The 19,743-nt window shown below is 47.2% G+C and overlaps 1 protein-coding gene across 1 annotated transcript in view; it reads right to left on the bottom strand.

Moving 5' to 3' along the window:
• The window catches only part of LOC139262267 (deubiquitinase DESI2), a 321,240-nt gene extending 306,476 nt beyond the window's left edge, over window positions 1-14,764 (bottom strand). The window contains exon 1 of the mRNA XM_070877413.1: window positions 14,428-14,764. Within this exon, the coding sequence (XP_070733514.1) occupies window positions 14,428-14,466 (39 nt within the window). The 5' untranslated portion in view covers window positions 14,467-14,764. The remainder of the gene's footprint in view (window positions 1-14,427) is intronic.
• Window positions 14,765-19,743: the final 4,979 nt, after the last annotated feature.

Below are 19,743 nucleotides of genomic sequence, written 5' to 3'. Positions count from 1 at the left end.
CGCTGTTTCCCATTATTAAGTCCCTATTGTTATGTTTCCTTTTAACTGCGTTTATGTCTCTGCTGAACTGGTTCTACTGGTTTTTCAGCTCTGCTGGCTTCTAGCTACGAACTGCTGCTTCAATCGTTCTACTGGCTGGTCCCTGGCTGTGGTTTTACTTTTTTTTCTATTGCTTTGATCTACAGTGACCTACAAACTTGTGTCAACTTTGCCATCACCTTTCTGCACCAATACTGACTCGCCTTCCTACGGCACATCCTCGAAATCTCTGCACCTCAAATAGCTTCTGGACTTCACTCGCCTGCTTTGGACAGTGGTTCGTCAATGCTCTGTGCCAGCCCCATTCTGCTTATGTCGGCCTTGTTCTTCCATGGGACCTCTGACTTTGACCCTGGTCTCCCTACTATTGTATCCCATTAACGACTCCATTTAAACAGGCCTATGTAACCTGAGCTTTTCCCCAGTGTCCATTCGTGTGCGCACTTTGGCTGCTGCTCTGGATCCTTTTCTCGGAATACTTTTCCACTTTTCTCCTCTCTTTCCTTTTCTCTTTATCCCTCCCTGACCATTCTCCCCTGTCGTCATGCCTCCTTTCATCTCTCCTCTCTTGGATACTCTGCCCACCCAAATCCCTACCCCAATCCTTCATCACTCTTCGACCTTCCTACTCTCCTGTCACAATCCCTGGTTTGACTCCCTCTTAGAAAAGCTTACAGCTTCCTTCTGTGCATCTCTCAGCATCCTACAAAGGGCTCAAAAGGGGTTCCTTTTGAGCAGCAACCCCTGCCTTTCCACCCAGCGCACCCACTGGGGCTAATCATGCCAATTTCCTCCCCATCCAACTCACCCCCCAGCGCTGACCCAATGGACATAGGCTGTGGGGCAGCCATCACCGATCCTTTCCGCATCTCCCTCCAGAATTTCCGTTCACTTGTGAACAAGGCCCTTGCCATCTATGAGCTTATCGTGGATAATTGCATTGACATCATGGCCCTGACGGAAACTTGTTTGAGGGGCGATGATACCTTACCCTTAAATGAAGCCTCCCCTCCTGGCTAGTTCCACCACTTGCCCCACCTAGACCGATATGGTGGCGGTGTGACTCTCATCACCAAATCACACCTTGGTCTGTCCCCCTACTCCTCCAGCACTTTCTCCTTCTTTGAGCATCTCACCTTATTCCACCCCTCTCACCTCTCAATTAAAATTCTCTTTCTCTCTCGCCCTCCCAAGTACCATAAAAATGTTACTGATATTTCTTCACTGCTTTCCTCCCTCAGCCTCTGCACCAATTGACTTCTCATCCTCGGGGATTTCAACCTTAATCTCAATTCTTTATGCTCTCTCTCCTCTAGCCTCATATCTTCCCTTAATCTCTCCCTCCATGTAAACTCCCCAAACAATATTCACGGCCAGCCCTTCGACCTTGCCATCTCTCGTGGCCTCGCTACTCCCATTGTGTCAATCACAGATAAGGCCATCTCTGACCACTTCCTCGTATCTCTCGCCACCCACATCCCCTTCCAGCCCCCCCAATCCCCCCCAACCCTACCTCCTTCTGTGCCCACCCCTGGAAAAAAGCTCTCCCGACTCTCTTACAACTGCACATATGAACTCCCTACTGTCCAGCCTTTGGCCCTCCATTCACCATGACATTTCTGCAGCTATCGATCTGTCCAATCACACTCACATTTGATGCCCTATTATTAAAACAATTACTCTCTCTCACCCTGGCTATTCCCCTGGTGCAGCCCTCATATTTGCTCCTTTAAGTCCAAGAGATGTGGACTTGAACAGATATGGAGGACAACTAGTTTAGTCATTCACCACCAGATCTGGTTGGACCACATAAAGCACTATTGGGTCCTGCTCTTGTCTGCCAAAATTGCTCACTATTCCAGAATCATTCTGGAATGCAAAGCTAAACCCCAGCTTCAATTCTCCACTGCTAACCATCTTCTAAAACCCTCTCCCCAGTCTCCACCCTCACCTTCAACAATAAGTGTGAGGGGCTCATGGACTTTTTTGTCTCTAAGATTGTGACTATTCATTCGGCTGCCTCTTCCTCTTCCCTTCCTTCCCCTAGCCCACCGGGCCAAACTTCCTCTAAGGATCCCTCTGCCCTAGCCCTGACCTCACATCTTACTCCAGTTTCTCTCTGATCTCCCCTCATGACCTCTCCAACCTCATCTTGTCCATGAGACACACTTCCTGCTCCCTTGACCCTAATCCCACCAAGCTGCTGACCAGCCAACTTCCTTTTCTGGTTCCATGTTAGCTGACATTGTTAACAATTCTCTCTCCTCAGGTACTGTCCCTCCTCCCTCAAATCTACCATCATCACCCCTCTCCTCAAAAAGCCAACCCTTGACTCCATCATCCTTGCAAACTACCAACCCCATCTCCAACATCCCTTTTCTCTCGAAAGTCCTTAAACATGTTGTCGCTTCTCAAATCCGTGCCCATCATTGCCATAGCTCCATGTTTGAATCCCTCCAATCCAGTACCGAAACAGCTCTCATCAAAGTCACAAATTACATCCTTTGCGACTGTGACAAAGGCAAACTATCCCTTCTCATCTTTCTTGACTTGTCTGCAGCCTTTGACATGGTTGACCACTCTATCCTTCTCCAAGACCTCTCCTCTGTCGTCCAACTGGGTGGGACTACACTCACCAGGTTCTTTAATTATCTATCTAATCGTAGCCAGAGAATCACCGCAATGGCTTATCTTCCTACTCCTGCATCGTTACCTCTGGTGTCCCCCAAGGATCTATCCTTGGCCCCCTCCTATTTCTCAGCTGGATGTTGCCCCATCCTAAAACACAACACCAGTTTCCACATGTACACTGATAACACCCAGCTCTACCTCACTACCACTTCTCCTGATCCCCCACCACAGTCTCTAAATTGTCAGATTGCTTGTCCGATATTCAGTCTGGATGAGCAGAAATTTTCTCCAATTACATATTGGGAAGACCAAAGCCATTGGGGCCGAATTTGATGAAGGTTTCTACCCGCCCAAGTGCTGCCCAAAGGACTGCTATGGCCGCCGAGGTCCCTGACGGGTCTTTGGGCAGGGTTTTCATCACCCAGGTCCCTCGAAGGTTGGTGTGTGGCAAATCTGTGACGTATGTCGCCAATGTGGGCAGCAGCGGGCGAGAGGTCTCATTCTCAGCGGCAGAGGCACTTGCCGCCCAAGTGCCGCCAAGGATGGAGTCAGGCCCATGGAGGGTCGAAAATTAAAATCATCAGAAAAAAAAAAATTAATCAAAAGACCTTCAGGGGACACCACTGAGGTAAGTCGCTGTGAAAATTTTTTTTTTTAAGTTTACTAACCTTTTTTTCAGGATTTTCATACCTACCATTGGGGACAGACCAGCCTCCTCGCGGCGGTCCACCCCCGTTCTGGCGCCGACTCCCGCCCGCACCAACCTGGCATCTCGGTGGGCGTGAGTCCACTTACGCCACTTGGCCGTCCGCTGACATCAGCGAGCAGTTCCCGGCTGCTCTCCCCTCCCGCCCGCTCCAGACCAAATGGAAAGTGGCACTGGGCGGAACCCGAAGAGGAATGTCGGCAGTAGTGGGCGGCAGTCGGTGGCAGTGGGTGGTGAGTCCATCAAATTCGGGCCCATTGTCTTTGGTCCCCGCCATAAACTCCATTCCCTAGACACTGACTCCATCCCTTTCCCCAACTTCTGTCTGAAGTTGAACTACTCTGTTCGCAACCTTGGTATCATATTTGACTCTGAAATGAGCTTTCGATCACATATCCGCAGCATTACTATGACCACCTATTTCCACCTCCATAACATCGCCCATCTCCGCCATTGCCTCAGCTCAGCTGCTGCTGACGCTCTTATCCATGCCTTTATTACCTTTAGACTTGACTATTCCAATGTACTCCTGGCTGGCCTCCCACATTCTACCCTACGTAAACTAGAGATGATCCAAAACACAGCTGCCCCTGTCTTAACTCATGCCAAGTCCCGCTCACCAATCACCCCTGTGCTCACTGACCTACATTGGCTCCCAGTTAAGCAACGACCCGGTTTCAAAATTCTCATCCTTGTTTTCAAATCTCTCCATGGCCTCGCCTCTCCCTATCTCTGTAATCTACTTCAGCCCCACAACCTCCCGAGATGTCTGCATTCTTCTAATTCTGCCCTCTTGAGCATCCTTTATAATCGCTCAGTCATCGGTGGCCGTGCCTTCTGTTGCCTAGGCCCTAAGCTCTGGAATTCCCTGCCTAAACCTCTCCACCTCTCTATCTCTCTTTCCTGCTTTAAAACCTACCTCTTTGACCAAGCTTTTGGTCACCTGCCCTAATTTCTCCTGATGTGGCTCGGTGTCAAATTTTTTGTCTCATAATACTCCTGTGAAGTGCCTTGGGACGTTTCACTACGTTAAAGGTGCTATATAATTACAAGTTGTTGTTGTTGTTGCCTTGGTTTCGTAACACCCTTGCCTAACAAAATCTATCAACCACAGTTTTGACATTTTAAATTGACCCCTAACCTCCCTAGCTTGTTGAGGGAGAGAGTTCCAGATCTGCACCACTCTTTATGTGAAGAAGTGAGTCCTGACCTCACCCCTAAATCATGCTTATGCATATTATATAATGCGCTCCATTTACAGAGATATATCACTTCAGTCTGTTTCTTGCTATATATATGGTCCATTTACTGAGGTATAATATTCCTGAAAATATAATAACCTAACAAAAAGAATAATTTCTCAGTAAAACATTTTTTCTACTAAAATCCACTGATTTGGTATCAGAACTAACATTGTAAAGCCATCCTTTTCCTGTTATGCAATGTGAGGCTAGATAGCAAGCCAAGCCTGGGGCGGAAAATAACAATAATTACTAAAACAAAAGGATTTGCCATACATTAAAATTATTGTTAAAAGGAACGAGTGTGTTTTAGGCCGTAACACAATCCCAGCATTTTGCCTATACTCCATTAAAAATGCACTATTTCATCTGCAACAATTTACATTCCATCGGCTGTATGAATCCTTGAATAAAGAAGATCGACACTGAAATGGAAAGTAGAACGTGTATCAGCTACTGAAACTACACTGTGGGGGAAAGTTATCGTCAACTTACCACGTATTAGTGAAAATGGGACATATTCCCATGTTTACTATTTCTAAAAAAAATATTTTGAATGCATTCTAAAAGAACGCATAGATGATTCAGTGGGAAACAGTGTCCCGAGGAAATCCCACTGTTTGGTTTATGTGGTTAATGGATAGCAACCAGAGGAAATCTCCATCCTTCCACATGGTGCAGAGGGCAGATCTCACTGCACGTGAGCTCAACACAGCTGTAAATATTTTTTAAACAAAAGGGACATGGGATAGGGAAAGTGCAATTGCGGTACAAGATCAGCCACGATCTTATTGAATGGTGGAGCGGGCTTATGGGGCCGTGTGGCCTACTCCTGATGCTATTTCTTATGTTCTTATGCATGTTCATTTGATGAAACAGACTTGCAGATCCTGCGGGAGTTATTTGCTTCATGCCCAGGCAGTATCTGCTCTGACACAAAATAGAAATGTTGCCATGGAATAACTGATAATGTCTTTTGACTGTTTATCACTACACATTTTCTGAACTTGACATGCAATGAGCTCTTTGTACCGTGAGGTAATGAATAACAAACCAAAACCATGTGTGATATAGAACATCATTTTGACAGGGTTGCTTCTGGTACAGAGTACCACAGATTATGTGAAGTAACATAATGAAATCAGAATCAGACAAGAAAAACATTAAGCAGATACATCACATAAAAGTCATAATAGGTTGTTCAATGCAAGAGTAGCTCATTTTCAATTTAGAAAGAAACTTTGATGCTGTTTTTAAGACACGTACAGTATTAATGTACAAACTACATTCCAACCGTTTCTATGAATAAATGCTCTGTTCTAATTGCTTGGCCATAAGATTAGCTGTTGAACAGAGTGTGCTGAGTGGTGAAGAGCATAGTTATAGAACAGTTTGTGAATGGAATACAAGCGTGACTGTTTTGTTTCTTAAAGGGATAGTGCAGTCCTTGTAAATATATGGTCACTATCACATGATTTGCATCAAAAGTTAACTAATCCGCCACAGGCTGCGCTGTGGGACTCCCCATAGCCAGCAATCAGTAAAATCACTAGAACTGATGAAAACTTAAGCTTTTCCGATCTAATTGCATGGTTAAACACGCTAGTAAAAGTGGAGCATTGTTGGAGTAGGTGTAACTGGGGTTTAACAATGTATTGGCTGCTGAACAACCGTTCTGGCCCTAATAAATTAATTTGCACAGTGTTCAGTTCCATTCGCAACTCCTCAGAAAATGAAGCAGTCCATGCCCACATGCAACAAGACCTGGACGACATTCAGGCTTGGGCTGATGAGTGGCAAGTAACATTCGTGCCACACAAGTGCCAGAAAATGACCATCACCAACAAGTGAGAGTCTAACTACTTCCCTTTGATATTCAATGGTATTATCATCGCTGAATCCCCCACCATCAACATCCTGGGGGGCCACCATTGACCAGAAACCTAACTGGACCAGCCACATAAATACTGTGGCAACAAGAGCAGGTCAGAGGCTGGGTATTCTGCGGCAAGTGTCTCACATCCTGATTCCCCAAAGCCTTTCCACCATCTACAAGGCAAAAGTCAGGAGTGTGATGCAGTACTCTCCACTTGCCTGGATGAGTGCCGCTCCAACAACACTCAAGAAGCTCGACACCATCCAGGACAATGCAGTCGCTTGATTGGCACCCCATCCACCACCTTGAACTTTCACACACTCCACCACCGGTGCATCGTGGCTGCAGTGTGTACCATCTATAAGGCACTGCAGCAACTCGCCGTGGCTTCTTTGACAGCACCCCCAAAACCTACGACCTCTACCACCTATATGGACAAGGGAAGCAGGTACATGGGAACACCAGCAAGTTCCCCTCCAAGTTACACAACATCATAACTTGGAAATATATCACCATTCCTTCATCATCGCTAGGTCAAAATCCTGGAACTTCCTCCATAACAGCACTGTGGGAGTGCCTTCACCACAAGGACTGCAGTGGTTCAAGAAGGCAGCTCACCACCATCTTCTCAAAGGCAATTAGGGATGGGCAATAAATGCTGGTGTTGCCAGTGATGCCGTCATCCCAGAAAGAATTTTTGTAAATTTGTAAAGCACTTGTAATTTATAAAGGCTCATCCTGGAAGGCAAAGATAACTCCATGCTTTTCTTCTCCACAACAAACCGGCTTCTTAAACCCCTCTTCCCTGCCTCCGACACCCTCACCTTCAACAACAAGTGCAAGGAGCTCATGGACTTCTTTGTTATGAAGACTAAGACCATCCATTTAGCTGCTTCCCTCCCTTCACCTAACCAATCAGGCTAAATGTCCCATAAGGGTCCCCTCTGTCCGAGCCCTAAACTCGCATCTTTCCGCAGTTTCTCTCCTATCTCCTCTCATGTCCTTTCCGAGCTTTACCGATATATAAAATGTAAAAACGGAAAAGAGTGACTAAAGTAAATGTTGGTCCCTTAGAAGATGAGAAGGGGGATTTAATAATGCGATTGTGGAAATGGCTGAGATCTTAAACAATTATTTTGCTTCGGTCTTCACAGTGGAAGACACAAAAGCCAAAAATTGCTGGTCACGGGAATGTGGGAAGGGAGGACCTTGAGATAATCACTATCACTAGGGGGGTAGTGCTGGACAGGCTAATGGGACTCAAGGTAGACAAGTCCCCTGGTCCTGATGAAATGCATCCCAGGGTATTAAAAGAGATGGCGGAAGTTATAGCAGATGCATTCGTTATAATCTACCAAATTTCTCTGGACTCTGGGGAGGTACCAGCGGATTGGAAAGCAGCTAATGTAACGCCTCTGTTTAAAAAAGGGGGCAGACAAAAGGCAGGTAACTATAGGCCAGTTAATTTAACATCTGTAGTGGGGAAAATACTTGAAACTATCATTAAGGAAGAAATAGCGGGACATCTAGATAGGAATAGTGCAATCAAGCAGACGCAACATGGATTCATGAAGGGGAAATCATGTTCAACTAATTTACTGGAATTCTTTGAGAATATAACGAGCATGGTGGATAGAGGTGTACCGATGGATGTGGTGTATTTAGATTTCCAAAAGGCATTCGATAAGATGCCACACAAAAGGTTACTACAGAAGATAAAGGTACGCGGAGTCAGAGGAAATGTATGAGCATGGATAGAGAATTGGCTAGCTAACAGACAGCAGAGAGTCGGGATAAATGGGTCCTTTTCGGGTTGGAAATCGGTGGTTAGTGTTGTGCCACAGGGATCGTGCTGGGACCACAACTGTTCACAATATACATAGATGACCTGGAAGAGGGGACAGAGTGTAGTGCAACAAAATTTGCAGTGGCACAAAGATTAGTGGGAAAGCGGGTTGTGTAGAGGATACAGAGAGGCTGCAAAGAGATTTAGATAGGTTAAGCGAATGGGCTAAGGTTTGGCAGATGGAATACAATGTTGGAAAATGTGAGGGCATCCACCTTGGGGAAAAAAAACAGTAAAAGGGAATATTATTTGAATGGGGAGAAATTACAACATGCTGCGGTGCAGAGGGACCTGGGGGTCCTTGTGCATGAATCCCAAAAAGTTAGTTTGCAGGTGCAGCAGGTAATCAGGAAGGCGAATGGAATGTTGGTCTTCATTGCGAGAGTGATGGAGTACAAAAGCAGGGAGGTCCTGTTGCAACTGTATAGGGTATTGGTGAGGCCGCACCTGGAGTACTGCGTGCAGTTTTGGTCACCTTTCTTAAGGAAGGATATACTAGCTTTGGAGGCGGTACAGAGACGATTCACTAGGCTGATTCCGGAGATGAGGGGGTTACCTTATGATGATAGATTGAGTAGACTGGGTCTTTACTCGTTGGAGTTCAGAAGGATGAGAGGTGATCTTATAGAAACATTTAAAATAATGAAAGAGATAGACAAGATAGAGGCAGAGAGGTTGTTTCCACTGGTCGGGGAGTCTAGAACTAGGGGGTACAGCCTCAAAATACGGGGGAGCCAATTTAAAACCGATTTGAGAAGGAATTTCTTCTCCCAGGGGGTTGTGAATCTGTGGAATTCTCTGCCCAAGGAAGCAGTTGAGGCTAGCTCATTGAATGTATTCAAATCACAGATAGATAGATTTTTAACCAATAAGGGAATTAAGGGTTACGGGGAGCGGGCGGGTAAGTGGAGCTGAGTCCACGTCCAGATCAGCCATGATCTTATTGAATGGCGGAGCAGGCTTGAGGGGCTAGATGGCCTACTCCTGTTCCTAATTCTTATGTTCTTATGTTCTTATTTTTTCCATGAGACCTACCTCCTGCTCCCTCAAACCTATTCCCACTAAACTGCTGACCACCCAACTTCCATTCCTGGCCCGCATGTTAGCTGACATTTTTAATGGTTCCCTCTCCTCAGGTACTACCCCCTCCCCTTCAAATCTGCCGCCATCACCCCTCAACTCAAAAAACCCAACATTGACCCCCTCTGTCCTTACAAACTACCACCCCCATCTCCAACCTCTCTTTCCCCTCCAAAGTGCTTAAACATGTTGTCATCTCCCAAAGCCGTGCTCATCTTTCCCGAAACTCTAGGGGCGAAATTGTCCCTTTTTCAGAGGCCGTTAGCTTTAATACAAGACATTTTTTGCCTGGGTGGGGTGGGGAGGGGGTGACCGCTACCGGCTCCAGGGAAAGTGCCCGGCTGTATGCGGAGGGACTGCCATGGCCGCGGGTAGCGCCCCAGACCAGTGGGCAACTGCGATGCGCCACCGGCGAGCACAGCGACCCCTCTGCCCTGCGTGGAAATCCCTTACCACCCCGTGGGGGAAGTTGCTCCGCGGCCCGCAATTCAGGCGCAGAACTGTCCGCCATCCACTGGCGGGGCAGAATTTAAAGGAGGTCGTCAGCGCCCCGTGCCGCCATCTTCCTTGTTTTGCCAGCTCTCGGGTCAGCTCTACTGATTCCCCCCCAGCATGGTCCGGGCCGCCATAGTGCATCCCGGCACCCCAGTTTGGATGCCAGGCTGCAGGCCTGGTACCACACTGCCCTTGTGGGGTAGTGGAGGCCATTAGAGGCCTTGCAGAGTGTGCTGCAGCCCTTCCCTTTAAGCGAAGGGGAGGGACGTTGAAGTGCGTCAGTGCCACGCGGAACATCCACGTAGCGTTGCTATACTCGCCCTGTAAACGCTGCTGGTCTTGCCCCGAAAGGAAGTAGAGCGTGCTCCAAAGCCATGCCCACTTCCTTTGAGGGGCGGTAACCCCAATTCAGTGGCCGGGACGGGACTTCTGTGCCGGGTGCAGGAAGTCCCGACCCCAGCGGGTTAGTGCCCCCAATCGGGGCGCAGAGCAATTTCGCCCCCTCTATGTTAGAATCCCACCAATCAGGTTTCTGTCCCTGCCACAATACCAAAATAGCTCTTAACAAAATCACAAATGACATCCTATGTGACTGTGCCCATAGGAAGCTAATGCTTGTCGACTTTCTCAATCTATCTTCCTTTGACACAGTTGACCATATCATCCTCCACCAACACTTCTACGTCATCCAGTTGGATGGGACTGTCTCACCTGGTTCCATTCTTATCTACCTATTCATAGCCAGAGAATCACCTACAATGCTTCCTCCTCCTGCTCCCGCACCATTACCTCTGGAGTCCCCCAAGAATCTCCACAGTCTCTAATTCATCAGACTGCTTGTCCAACATCTGTACTGGATGAGCAGCAATTTACTTCAGCTAAATATTGTGAAGACCGAAGCCTTGTTTTGGGTCCCTGCCACAAATTCCGTTCCCTAGCCACCAAGTCCATCCCTCTCTCTGGGAACTTTCTCAGGCTGATCCAGAAGGTTCAAAACCTGGGCATGTATTTGACACCGAGGTGAGCTTCTGACCACATATCCGCTCCATCACCAAGACCACATACTTCCATCTCTGGAATATTGCCCCACTCCACCCTTGCCACAGCTCATCTGCTGCTGAAACCCTCATCTATGCTTTTGTTACCTCTAGACTTGTCTATTCCAAAGCTCTCCTGGCTGGCCTCCCATCTTCCACCTGACATAAAATTCAGCTCATCTAAAACTCTGCTGTCCATATCCTAACCCGCACCAAGACCCATACACCCATTCAGCCTCATCATAGGCAGTCCATCGAAATCGAGGAAGACTTGCTTCCACTCTAAAAGTGAGTTCTCAGGTGGCTGTACAGTCCAAAAGAGGAATTACAGTCTCTGTCAGACAGTGGGTCAGACAGTGGTTGAAGGAAAGGGTGGGTGGGTAGTCTGATTTTCCACACGCTCCTTCCGCTGTCTGCAGTTGGTTTCTGCATGCTCTCGGCAACAAGACTCGAGGTGCTCAGCGCCCTCCCAGATGCTCTTCCTCCACTAAGGGTGATCTTGGGCCAGGGATTCCCAGGTGCCGGTGGGGATGTTGCACTTTATCAAGGAGGTTTTGAGGATGTCCTTGAAATGTTTTCTCTGCCCACCTGGGGCTCGCTTGCCTTGTTGGAGTTCCGAGTACAGCGCTTGTGTTGGAAGTCTCGTGTCGGGCATGCGGACGATGTGGCCCACCCAATGGAGCTGGTCGAGTGTGGTCAGTGCTTTGATGCTGGGGTGTTGGCCTGATCAAGAACACTGACATTGGTGCATCTATCTTCCCAGTGGATTTGCAAGATCTTGCGGAGGCAGCGCTGGTGGTACTTCTCCAGTGTTTGAGGTGCCTACTGTATATGGTCCATATCTCTGAGCCATATAGGAGGGCAGGTATCACTACTGCCCTGTAGACCATAAGCTTGGTGCCAGATTTGAGGTCCTGGTCTTCAAACACTCTCTTCCTCAGGTGACCGAAGGCTGTGCTGGCACTGGAGGCAGTGTTGGACCTCATCGTCGATGATGGTAGGCTTCCGAGGTATGGACAATGGTCCAAGTTGTCTAAGGCCGCGCCGTGGATTTCGATGACCTGGGGGACAGTGCTGTGAGGTGGGGTCAGGTTAGTGGAGGACCTTTGTCTTACGGCTGTTCAGTGTAAGACCCATGCTTTCGTATGCCTCAGTGAAGATGTTGACGATGGCTTGGTGTTCGGCCTCTGAATGTGCGCAGATGCAAGCATCGTCCGTGTACTGTAGTTCGATGATAGAGAATGGGACGACCTTGGATCTAGCCTGGAGACAACGAAGGTTGAACAGGTTCCCATTGGTTCTATAGTTTAGTTCCACTCCAGCGGGGAGCTTGTTGAGAATGAGATGGAACTTTGCAGCAAGGAAGATCGAGAAGAGCGTTGGCACGATGACGCAGCTCTGTTTGATCCCAGTCCGGACGTGGATTGGGTCTGTGGTGGAACCGTTGGTCAGGATCACGGCTTGCATGTTGTCGTGGAGCAGGCAGAGGATGGTGACAAACTTTTGGGGGCAGCCAAAATGAAGAAGTACGCTCCATAGTCCCTCACAGTTGACAGTGTCAAAGCGCTTTGTGAGGTCAAAGAAGGCCATGTACAAGGGTTGATGCTGTTCCCTGCATTCCTCTTGTAGTTGTCGCATGGCTATCCCTGTGCTCGCTGACCTACATCGGTCTGGTAATGCCTCAATTTTAAAATCCTTGTCTCTGTTTTCAAATCCCTCCATGGCCTTGCCCCTCCCTATCTCTGTAATCTCCTCCAGCCTTACAAACCTCCGCGATCTTTGTGCTCCTCCAAATCTGGCCTCTTGCACATCCCCAATTTTCATTACTCCACCATTGGCGGCTGTGCCATCAGCTGCCTAGGCCCTAAACTCTGGAATTCCCTTCCTAAACCTTTCCACCTCTCTACATCGCTCTCTCTCTTCCTTTAAAAAGCTCCCTAAAACATACCACTTTGACCAAGCTATTCTGTCCTAATCACTCCTTATGTAGCTCAGTGTCAAATTTTGTTTGATAATGTTCCTGTGAAGTGTCTTGGGATGTTTTACTATGCTAAAGGCACTATAAAAAAGTGCAAGTTGTTGTTGTAACCATCAAGTATTTGCACAGCAAGTGTTTACCCTCATACAGATTTGGAACTGAAATTAAGCAGCTGGTACGTGAGGGAAAAGAAGTCCATCTGTGCATGAGGTGTACTAATGTTGCATGTTTATAGACCCTACCTCTACGACTTTAATACCGTAAACTGAGATATTTGAATTTAATTCCAGGTTTCAATTTTGAATAAAACACAGAGCTTACTCAGTGTCTGCAGCATGATAGAAGGCTGTCACAATTGTGAAAGAGAAGCTTGACAGGTTTTTGTATGTCACCTCAGCTCTAAGATGTGTTACTACTTTTGGATACTCTTGTTACTCTTTATACTTAATACAAATGCATGACTTACTGTTATCTACCATGTTCAGGTTTTAGATGTTTGAGGTGCCACAGCGAACAAGACAGCTTCCACAACTGTGTGTTTGTACGGCAGGACATGGGTGGCTGTGATTAGTTTCGCTGCATGTTATAGGAAGATATCACACTATTGTACATCATCTAGAAAACAATGGATGACTGGGAGTGGTTATAAGTTAGCAGATGCACTGAGAGGTGCAGGCAATAGTCTGAATCACTACAGCAAGCCTTGAATCATTTATCACTTGAATCCCAAACTGAGATTGCAGCATTCAAACTGCACCTGGGTAAGTAGTTCAAGATGAATATTTTTTCTCTGTATTTTCTGTCCCACTTCCTTCACTGCTCCATGGTATTCACTTCCTCGGGGCTGGGGTCAGGGCATTTCGCAACTGGCTCCTTGGTCTCTGCTAACACTGCTCTGAAACCAGCCACTAGTAAGTGTCTCTGAACTGCCAAGGGTGAGTATGTGTCTAACCTGCCACACAGCAATCCATTCCCGGAATTACCAATACACACTGCTAAAGGATTTGTCATTTACATTCCTTATAATTTTGTATTACACAAACACAAAAAGGCTGAGAAATGTTTCGCTGCTGGATCTTCAGCAGCAGAACAGCCTCGGTACTGTGGCTCTCCATACATTCGTGCCACAAAGTAATGTCATTGCTTTTACCGAATGCACCAATATAATAGTCAGGAATAATTCTAAAAATGTCATAGAATTGCAAAGCTGAAACATTTATATGTAACATGATGTTTCTTGCACACATTCCAACCTTCAAGCGAAAACAGAGATTCGTCCAACACAAGCAGTGTTACTTATAACTCTTAAATCCAAGGCAAATGCACCACATCATGCCATCTGTCAATTCAGCTAATGTACATTCTATTCCTCCTGCAACAGAGATGGAGCTATTTAACAACCTCTGGGGAGTAGGGCCAGTCCTGACCCCTGTCTCTACCTACCAGCCAATTGAATTTTATTTGAAATCAATCAAATGGGTGCTTTTTCAGCACTTACCATATCGTAAACATTGAGAATGACCGGTTCATTTGCCATCGCTCGTTGCAGAGATCATACAATTCCAATAATCCTTAAATCAGTTACTGGTCCCAGTTCGCTCTCACTGGCCCGCGTTACTGTTGCATCCAAGATCAAACATACGGAACAATTTTTTTTTACACAGGGATCGGAAATCTATCCAGTCTCCAAAAATACACGGCGAGGTTTGGATTCCCTCTACTTCGTGCAATGTGATCGAGAGAGTGCAGTGACAGTTCACCCATAGGTAGTGCCCCTCTCTACAAAACCATATTTATGCATTTTAAACAAACAAAAATGCACCCGTTAGAAATCATTGCTTTAGACGCCTCTGAGCCAGAGGAGATTGCTTCATGTTCACGGGTCTTCCTGGTTGCAGCAGAGATTGGAGCTGGAGCCAGTTGAAGTGCAGCTTACTTTTGCCCCTCCGGGTAGCCGAGGCTGGCTGGCTGGCGGCGCTCGGCGCTGTCCGGGGTGCTGATGCAGCGAAGCTCTCGCTCGCCTGGCTGGAGGAGGATGACATCACTTGAAGCGAGCCCGAGCAGCGGCTCCCCAGCCAGGCTTTTAAAGCAGCCACGGCAAATTGAGGTGGAGATTGCTGCGATCTGGTTACATCATAAACGTCCACATCTCCAAAAGGCCCGGGCACGCTTAAAGCTGCACTGCAATCGGAGGGAGAAGTGTTTGTTTAAATCGTCGGCCAGAACGGCTCGAGTGCATTCGGCGCCTTTTGAAATCAACAAGAACTCAATTTAAAATCTTACTTTTTTGAACCAATGCCAATTGCGTGCCTATAATTGAGTGAACGCCTTTAAATATGAGCTTTCTTGGTTCCGTTTAAAGCTGGAAATCAGCGGGGGAACTCTGATTTAGAGGTGTTCACTCTGAAATAAGGACTTGTCACTCTATTCATCTGACAGCATTGCAACGGGACCGGATCAGGTTAAAAATGTAACAGTCACCAGTTGCTAACAGTGCCGCCAGCGTGACGTGGAACCTGTGCTGACAGCGTGTTGCAATGCGATTCGCAGTACACCACGACAGAAAGAGCATTTTCATAAGCTGCTGCTCCAAGTTTGTTCGAGCGCCTGCACAACGCATTGGCACGGTTCAGCTTTAAATCCAGGCAGTTGGAATTAGCAACCGATAACATCTCAGCAATCCCAAAATAAGCCATCCCATCCCAACCTTTCACAGGGCAGCAGAGGGCCACTGACACGTGATTTCCTTGTGATTTCTAAGCGAATGGGCAAAACCTTGTCCAAGGAAACCCCAGCTCATTTACACTTACATTGGAGATTCCTGCTTCAGATGGTAAGAGCTCCAAGGGAAGGGCCTCTAACAACAGCCACAGTATCCCAATATTGGGGCCAAGGGATGCATTTGTACTTAAACTTTACAATCACCACATTCCAGACATTTTTTTTAATATAAAAACAATTCCTAACAAACATATTAAGTGAAAAGCATCAGCATCCAGCCCTCTTAATCCTTAAGTTGCTTTTATGTTGCAGAAAGCTATTTGCCAGCAGCTGATGGAGAATGGGGGCAGGTAGGGATGTGAATGGTGGACAGCAACACAGGGGATTAGTATGGCACTGTCGCCTGCGACAGGAACTGGAAAATAAAAGCCCCCTTTGCGTGAATTCACATTTTATGTAGAGTGTCAGTGTGATTGAATGTCACTTCGGACCAATGTTGCACTTGGAGTGTAGATACAGCCAGGTCCAGACTAGGCTCAACCTGCCACCAACCTGAAAGCAGCTAGTGTCAAATTCTGAGTCAACATATTTTAGAAGTTTAGCATTCGGGCAAAGCTGCCTCACACCAGTATTAATCTTGTAGTGTGAACATACCTTTGCACTGTCACAACTCGAGGAAATTATACCTTCATGGTATTTTTAAAAGATTTTAACACAAATAGCTTAATGCTGAAACACTCCGACTATTGCAGTGATATGTTATTCAGAGGTCAAGAACAGCTTAATAACTAACATTAAGCTTATAGCACAAAAATATACCATTTTGTTAAATAAAAAAAACTTTTATTTTTATAGCGCCTTTCACAACCACCAGGCATCCCAAAGCACTTTACAGCCAATGAAGTACTTTTTGAAGTGTCGTCACTGTTGTAATGTAGGAAATGCAGCAGCCTACGTGTGCACAGCAAGGTCCCACAAATAGCAATATGATAATGACCAGGTAATCTTTTTTTAATGATGTTGATTGAGGGATAAATTATTTGCCAGCACACGGGGGATAACTCCCCTGCTCTTCTTTGAAATAGTGCCATAGGATCTTTAATTTTCACCTGTGAGAGCATACAGGGCCTTGGTTTAATGTCTCGTCCAAAAGACGACACCTCTAATAGTGCAGAACTCCCTCAGCACTGCACTGGAGTATCAGCCTAGATTGTTATGCTTAAGTTCCTGGAGTGGGACTTGAACCCACAACCTACTGGCCCAGAGGCAAGAGTGCTATCCGCTGAGCCACAGCTCACACAAATTTTTTTTTTAAGTGTTTCCAGAACTTTACTTCTACTCTTGTGCCTTCGTTCCCCACCCCACCCCACCCCACCCCACCCCACCCCACCCAACCCAACCCAACCCACTCACTCCCTTTCTCACTTCCATGCTTAGAATTTTACATTATTAACTACTTAAATATTATTTATTTAAGTTTTCTGCCTCCTGTGAAAAAGCAGATAAAACATCTGTTATGTATGTGAACCTCACCTGTGTGTAGGACTTGCCACCAGAGGGCACACCTGTGGGAGACCTACGGGTCCCCTGTGTGGACCCTGGTGCAAGCAGGTATAAAAGGTAGGCCATCACATTGCTGCCTCACTTTGGAGTTATATTAAACAGACCAAGGTCACAATGGTTTAAGTTTACAATGCAGCGTCGTGGAGTTATTCTAAACTTAACAACTGCCGACGAGTTACAGACCATGAACCTTCACACAGAAATGGCTGCCATTTGTATTCTTGTGAGATTTATTGAGGGTGATGATTGGGAAACCTTCATTGAGCGCCTCGACCAGTACTTTGTGGCCAACGAACTGGATGTGGCTAACCAGAGATCAAGCGCAGAGCAATTCTCCTCACCGTATGTGGGTCATCGGTATATGGCCTCCTTAAGAACTTGCTGGCACCGGTCAAACTAAAGGACAAATCATATGCAGAGCTGTGTACGCTGGCTAAGGAGCACCTCAAGCCCAAGGAGAGCATCCTGATGGCCTGGTACTGCTTTTACACGCGGGGCCGCTCTGAGGGCCAGAAAGTGGTGAGTTTCATCGCTGACCTTAGACGCCTTGCGGGGTAGTGTGACTTTGCAGGATCCTTGGGGGAAATGTTGCATGCTTGGAATTGGCTACGAGGGCATTCTTTGCAAGCTGCTGTCTGCCAAATCCCTGGACCTAAGTAAGACCATCATGATAGCCCAGGCCTTCATATCAACGAGCAACAACACGATGCAGATATCTTCACAGAATCGAGGCTCACCGGCAAGTACTGTGCTTAAAATAATGCCTTCAGCAGGCAGGACTTTACGCAATAGGGCCCACACGGCTGCAGAGACCAGGCCCGGGGTGATTCAGAGGCTGCTGGGGAGTACTAATGTGAATCCATTAATGCCATGCTGGAGCTGCGGGGGCAGTCACAGAGCCTATCAATGTCGATTCCAGCATGACGTGTGCAAGGGCTGTGGAACAATGGAGCACCACCAGCGATTATGCAAGCGACCTCTGACTCAACACATGGCAAAGTCAGCAGAGAGTGATCGATCCAGTGCGGATCATGCTGAACGAGCAGCAGAGGCAACTCAGCTGGAGAATGAGAAGGAAGTGTATGGGGTACACACCTTCACCAAAATCCCTCCAATAATGTTAAAAGTCAAACTTAATGGCATTCCAGTCTCCATGGAACTGGACACGGGAGCAAGCCAATCGATAATGAGCCAGAAGGCCTTCGAGAAACTGTGGAGTAACAAGGCACAGAGGCCAAAACTGAGCCCGATTCACACAACGCTGCGCACTTACACCAAAGAACTCATACCTGTTATCGGCAGTGCGGCAGTGAAAATATCGTATGACGGAATGGTGCATGATTTACCACTATGGATTGCAGCAGGCGATGGTCCTACGCTGTTCAGCAGGAGCTGGCTAGGCAAGATCTGGTGGAACTGGGATGACATCAAAGCACTGTCCTCGGTGGATGATGCCTTGTGCGCTCAGGTGCTAAACAAATTCCCGCCGTTATTTGAGCCAGGCATCGGCAACTTCACAGGTGCCAAAGTGCAGATCTACCTTGTTCCTGGGGCATGGCCTGCTCATCACAAGGCCCGAGCAGTCTCGTATATGATGCGAGAGAAATTTGAAATCGAGCTGGACAGACTTCAACAAGAGGTTGAGTTCAACGAGTGGGCCAGTCCAATCGTACCGGTGCTAAAGAGCGATGGGACGGTCAGAATCTATGGGGACTACAAGGTGACGATCAACCGAGTCTCATTACAGGACCAGTACCCACTACCCAAAGTGAAGGATTTATTCGCAATGCTAGCAGGGGAAAGTCATTCACCAAGCTAGGCCTCACCTCCGCTTACATGACGCAGGAGCTGGCTGAACCGTCAAAGAAGTTGACGTGCATCAACACGCACAAAGGACTGTTCGTGTACCACAGATGCCCCTTTGGGATTTGCTCTGTGGTGGCCATCTTCCAGAGGAACATGGGGAGTCTGCTGAAATCGGTTCCATGTACAGTGGTGTTCCAGGACGACATCTTGATCACTGGTCGAAACACTACCGAACACTTGCACAACCTGGAAGAGGTTCTGAAGCGACTGGACAGAGTGGGACTCAGGCTGAAACGCTCCAAGTAGTGTTTTCCTGATGCCAGAGGTCGAATTTCTGGGGAGAAAGGTTGCGGTGGACGGCATCAGACCCACGGACTCCAATACGAAGGCCATCAAGAATGCACCCAGACCGTAACGGAGCTGCGTTCGTTCCTGGGACTCCTCAATTACTTTGGTAACTTTCTAACAGGGTTGAGCACTTTGCTGGAACCCTTGCATTTGCTGCTACACAAGGGTGATGACTGGGTTTGGGGTAAATCTCAAGAATCAGCCTTTAACAAGGACAGAAACCTGTTATGCTCCAAAAAATTACTTATATTGTATGACCCATGTAAACGTTTGGTACTAGCATGCGATGTGTCGTCGTACGGTTTCGGGTTTGTGTTACAGCAAGCAAATGTGTCAGGCAAACTGCAACCAGTTGCATACGCATCCAGAAGTTTGT

Source organism: Pristiophorus japonicus, chromosome 4 (genome assembly GCF_044704955.1).
Source record: "Pristiophorus japonicus isolate sPriJap1 chromosome 4, sPriJap1.hap1, whole genome shotgun sequence".
Taxonomy (NCBI): Eukaryota; Metazoa; Chordata; class Chondrichthyes; family Pristiophoridae; genus Pristiophorus; species Pristiophorus japonicus.
This window is presented reverse-complemented; position numbering and strand designations above follow the sequence as displayed.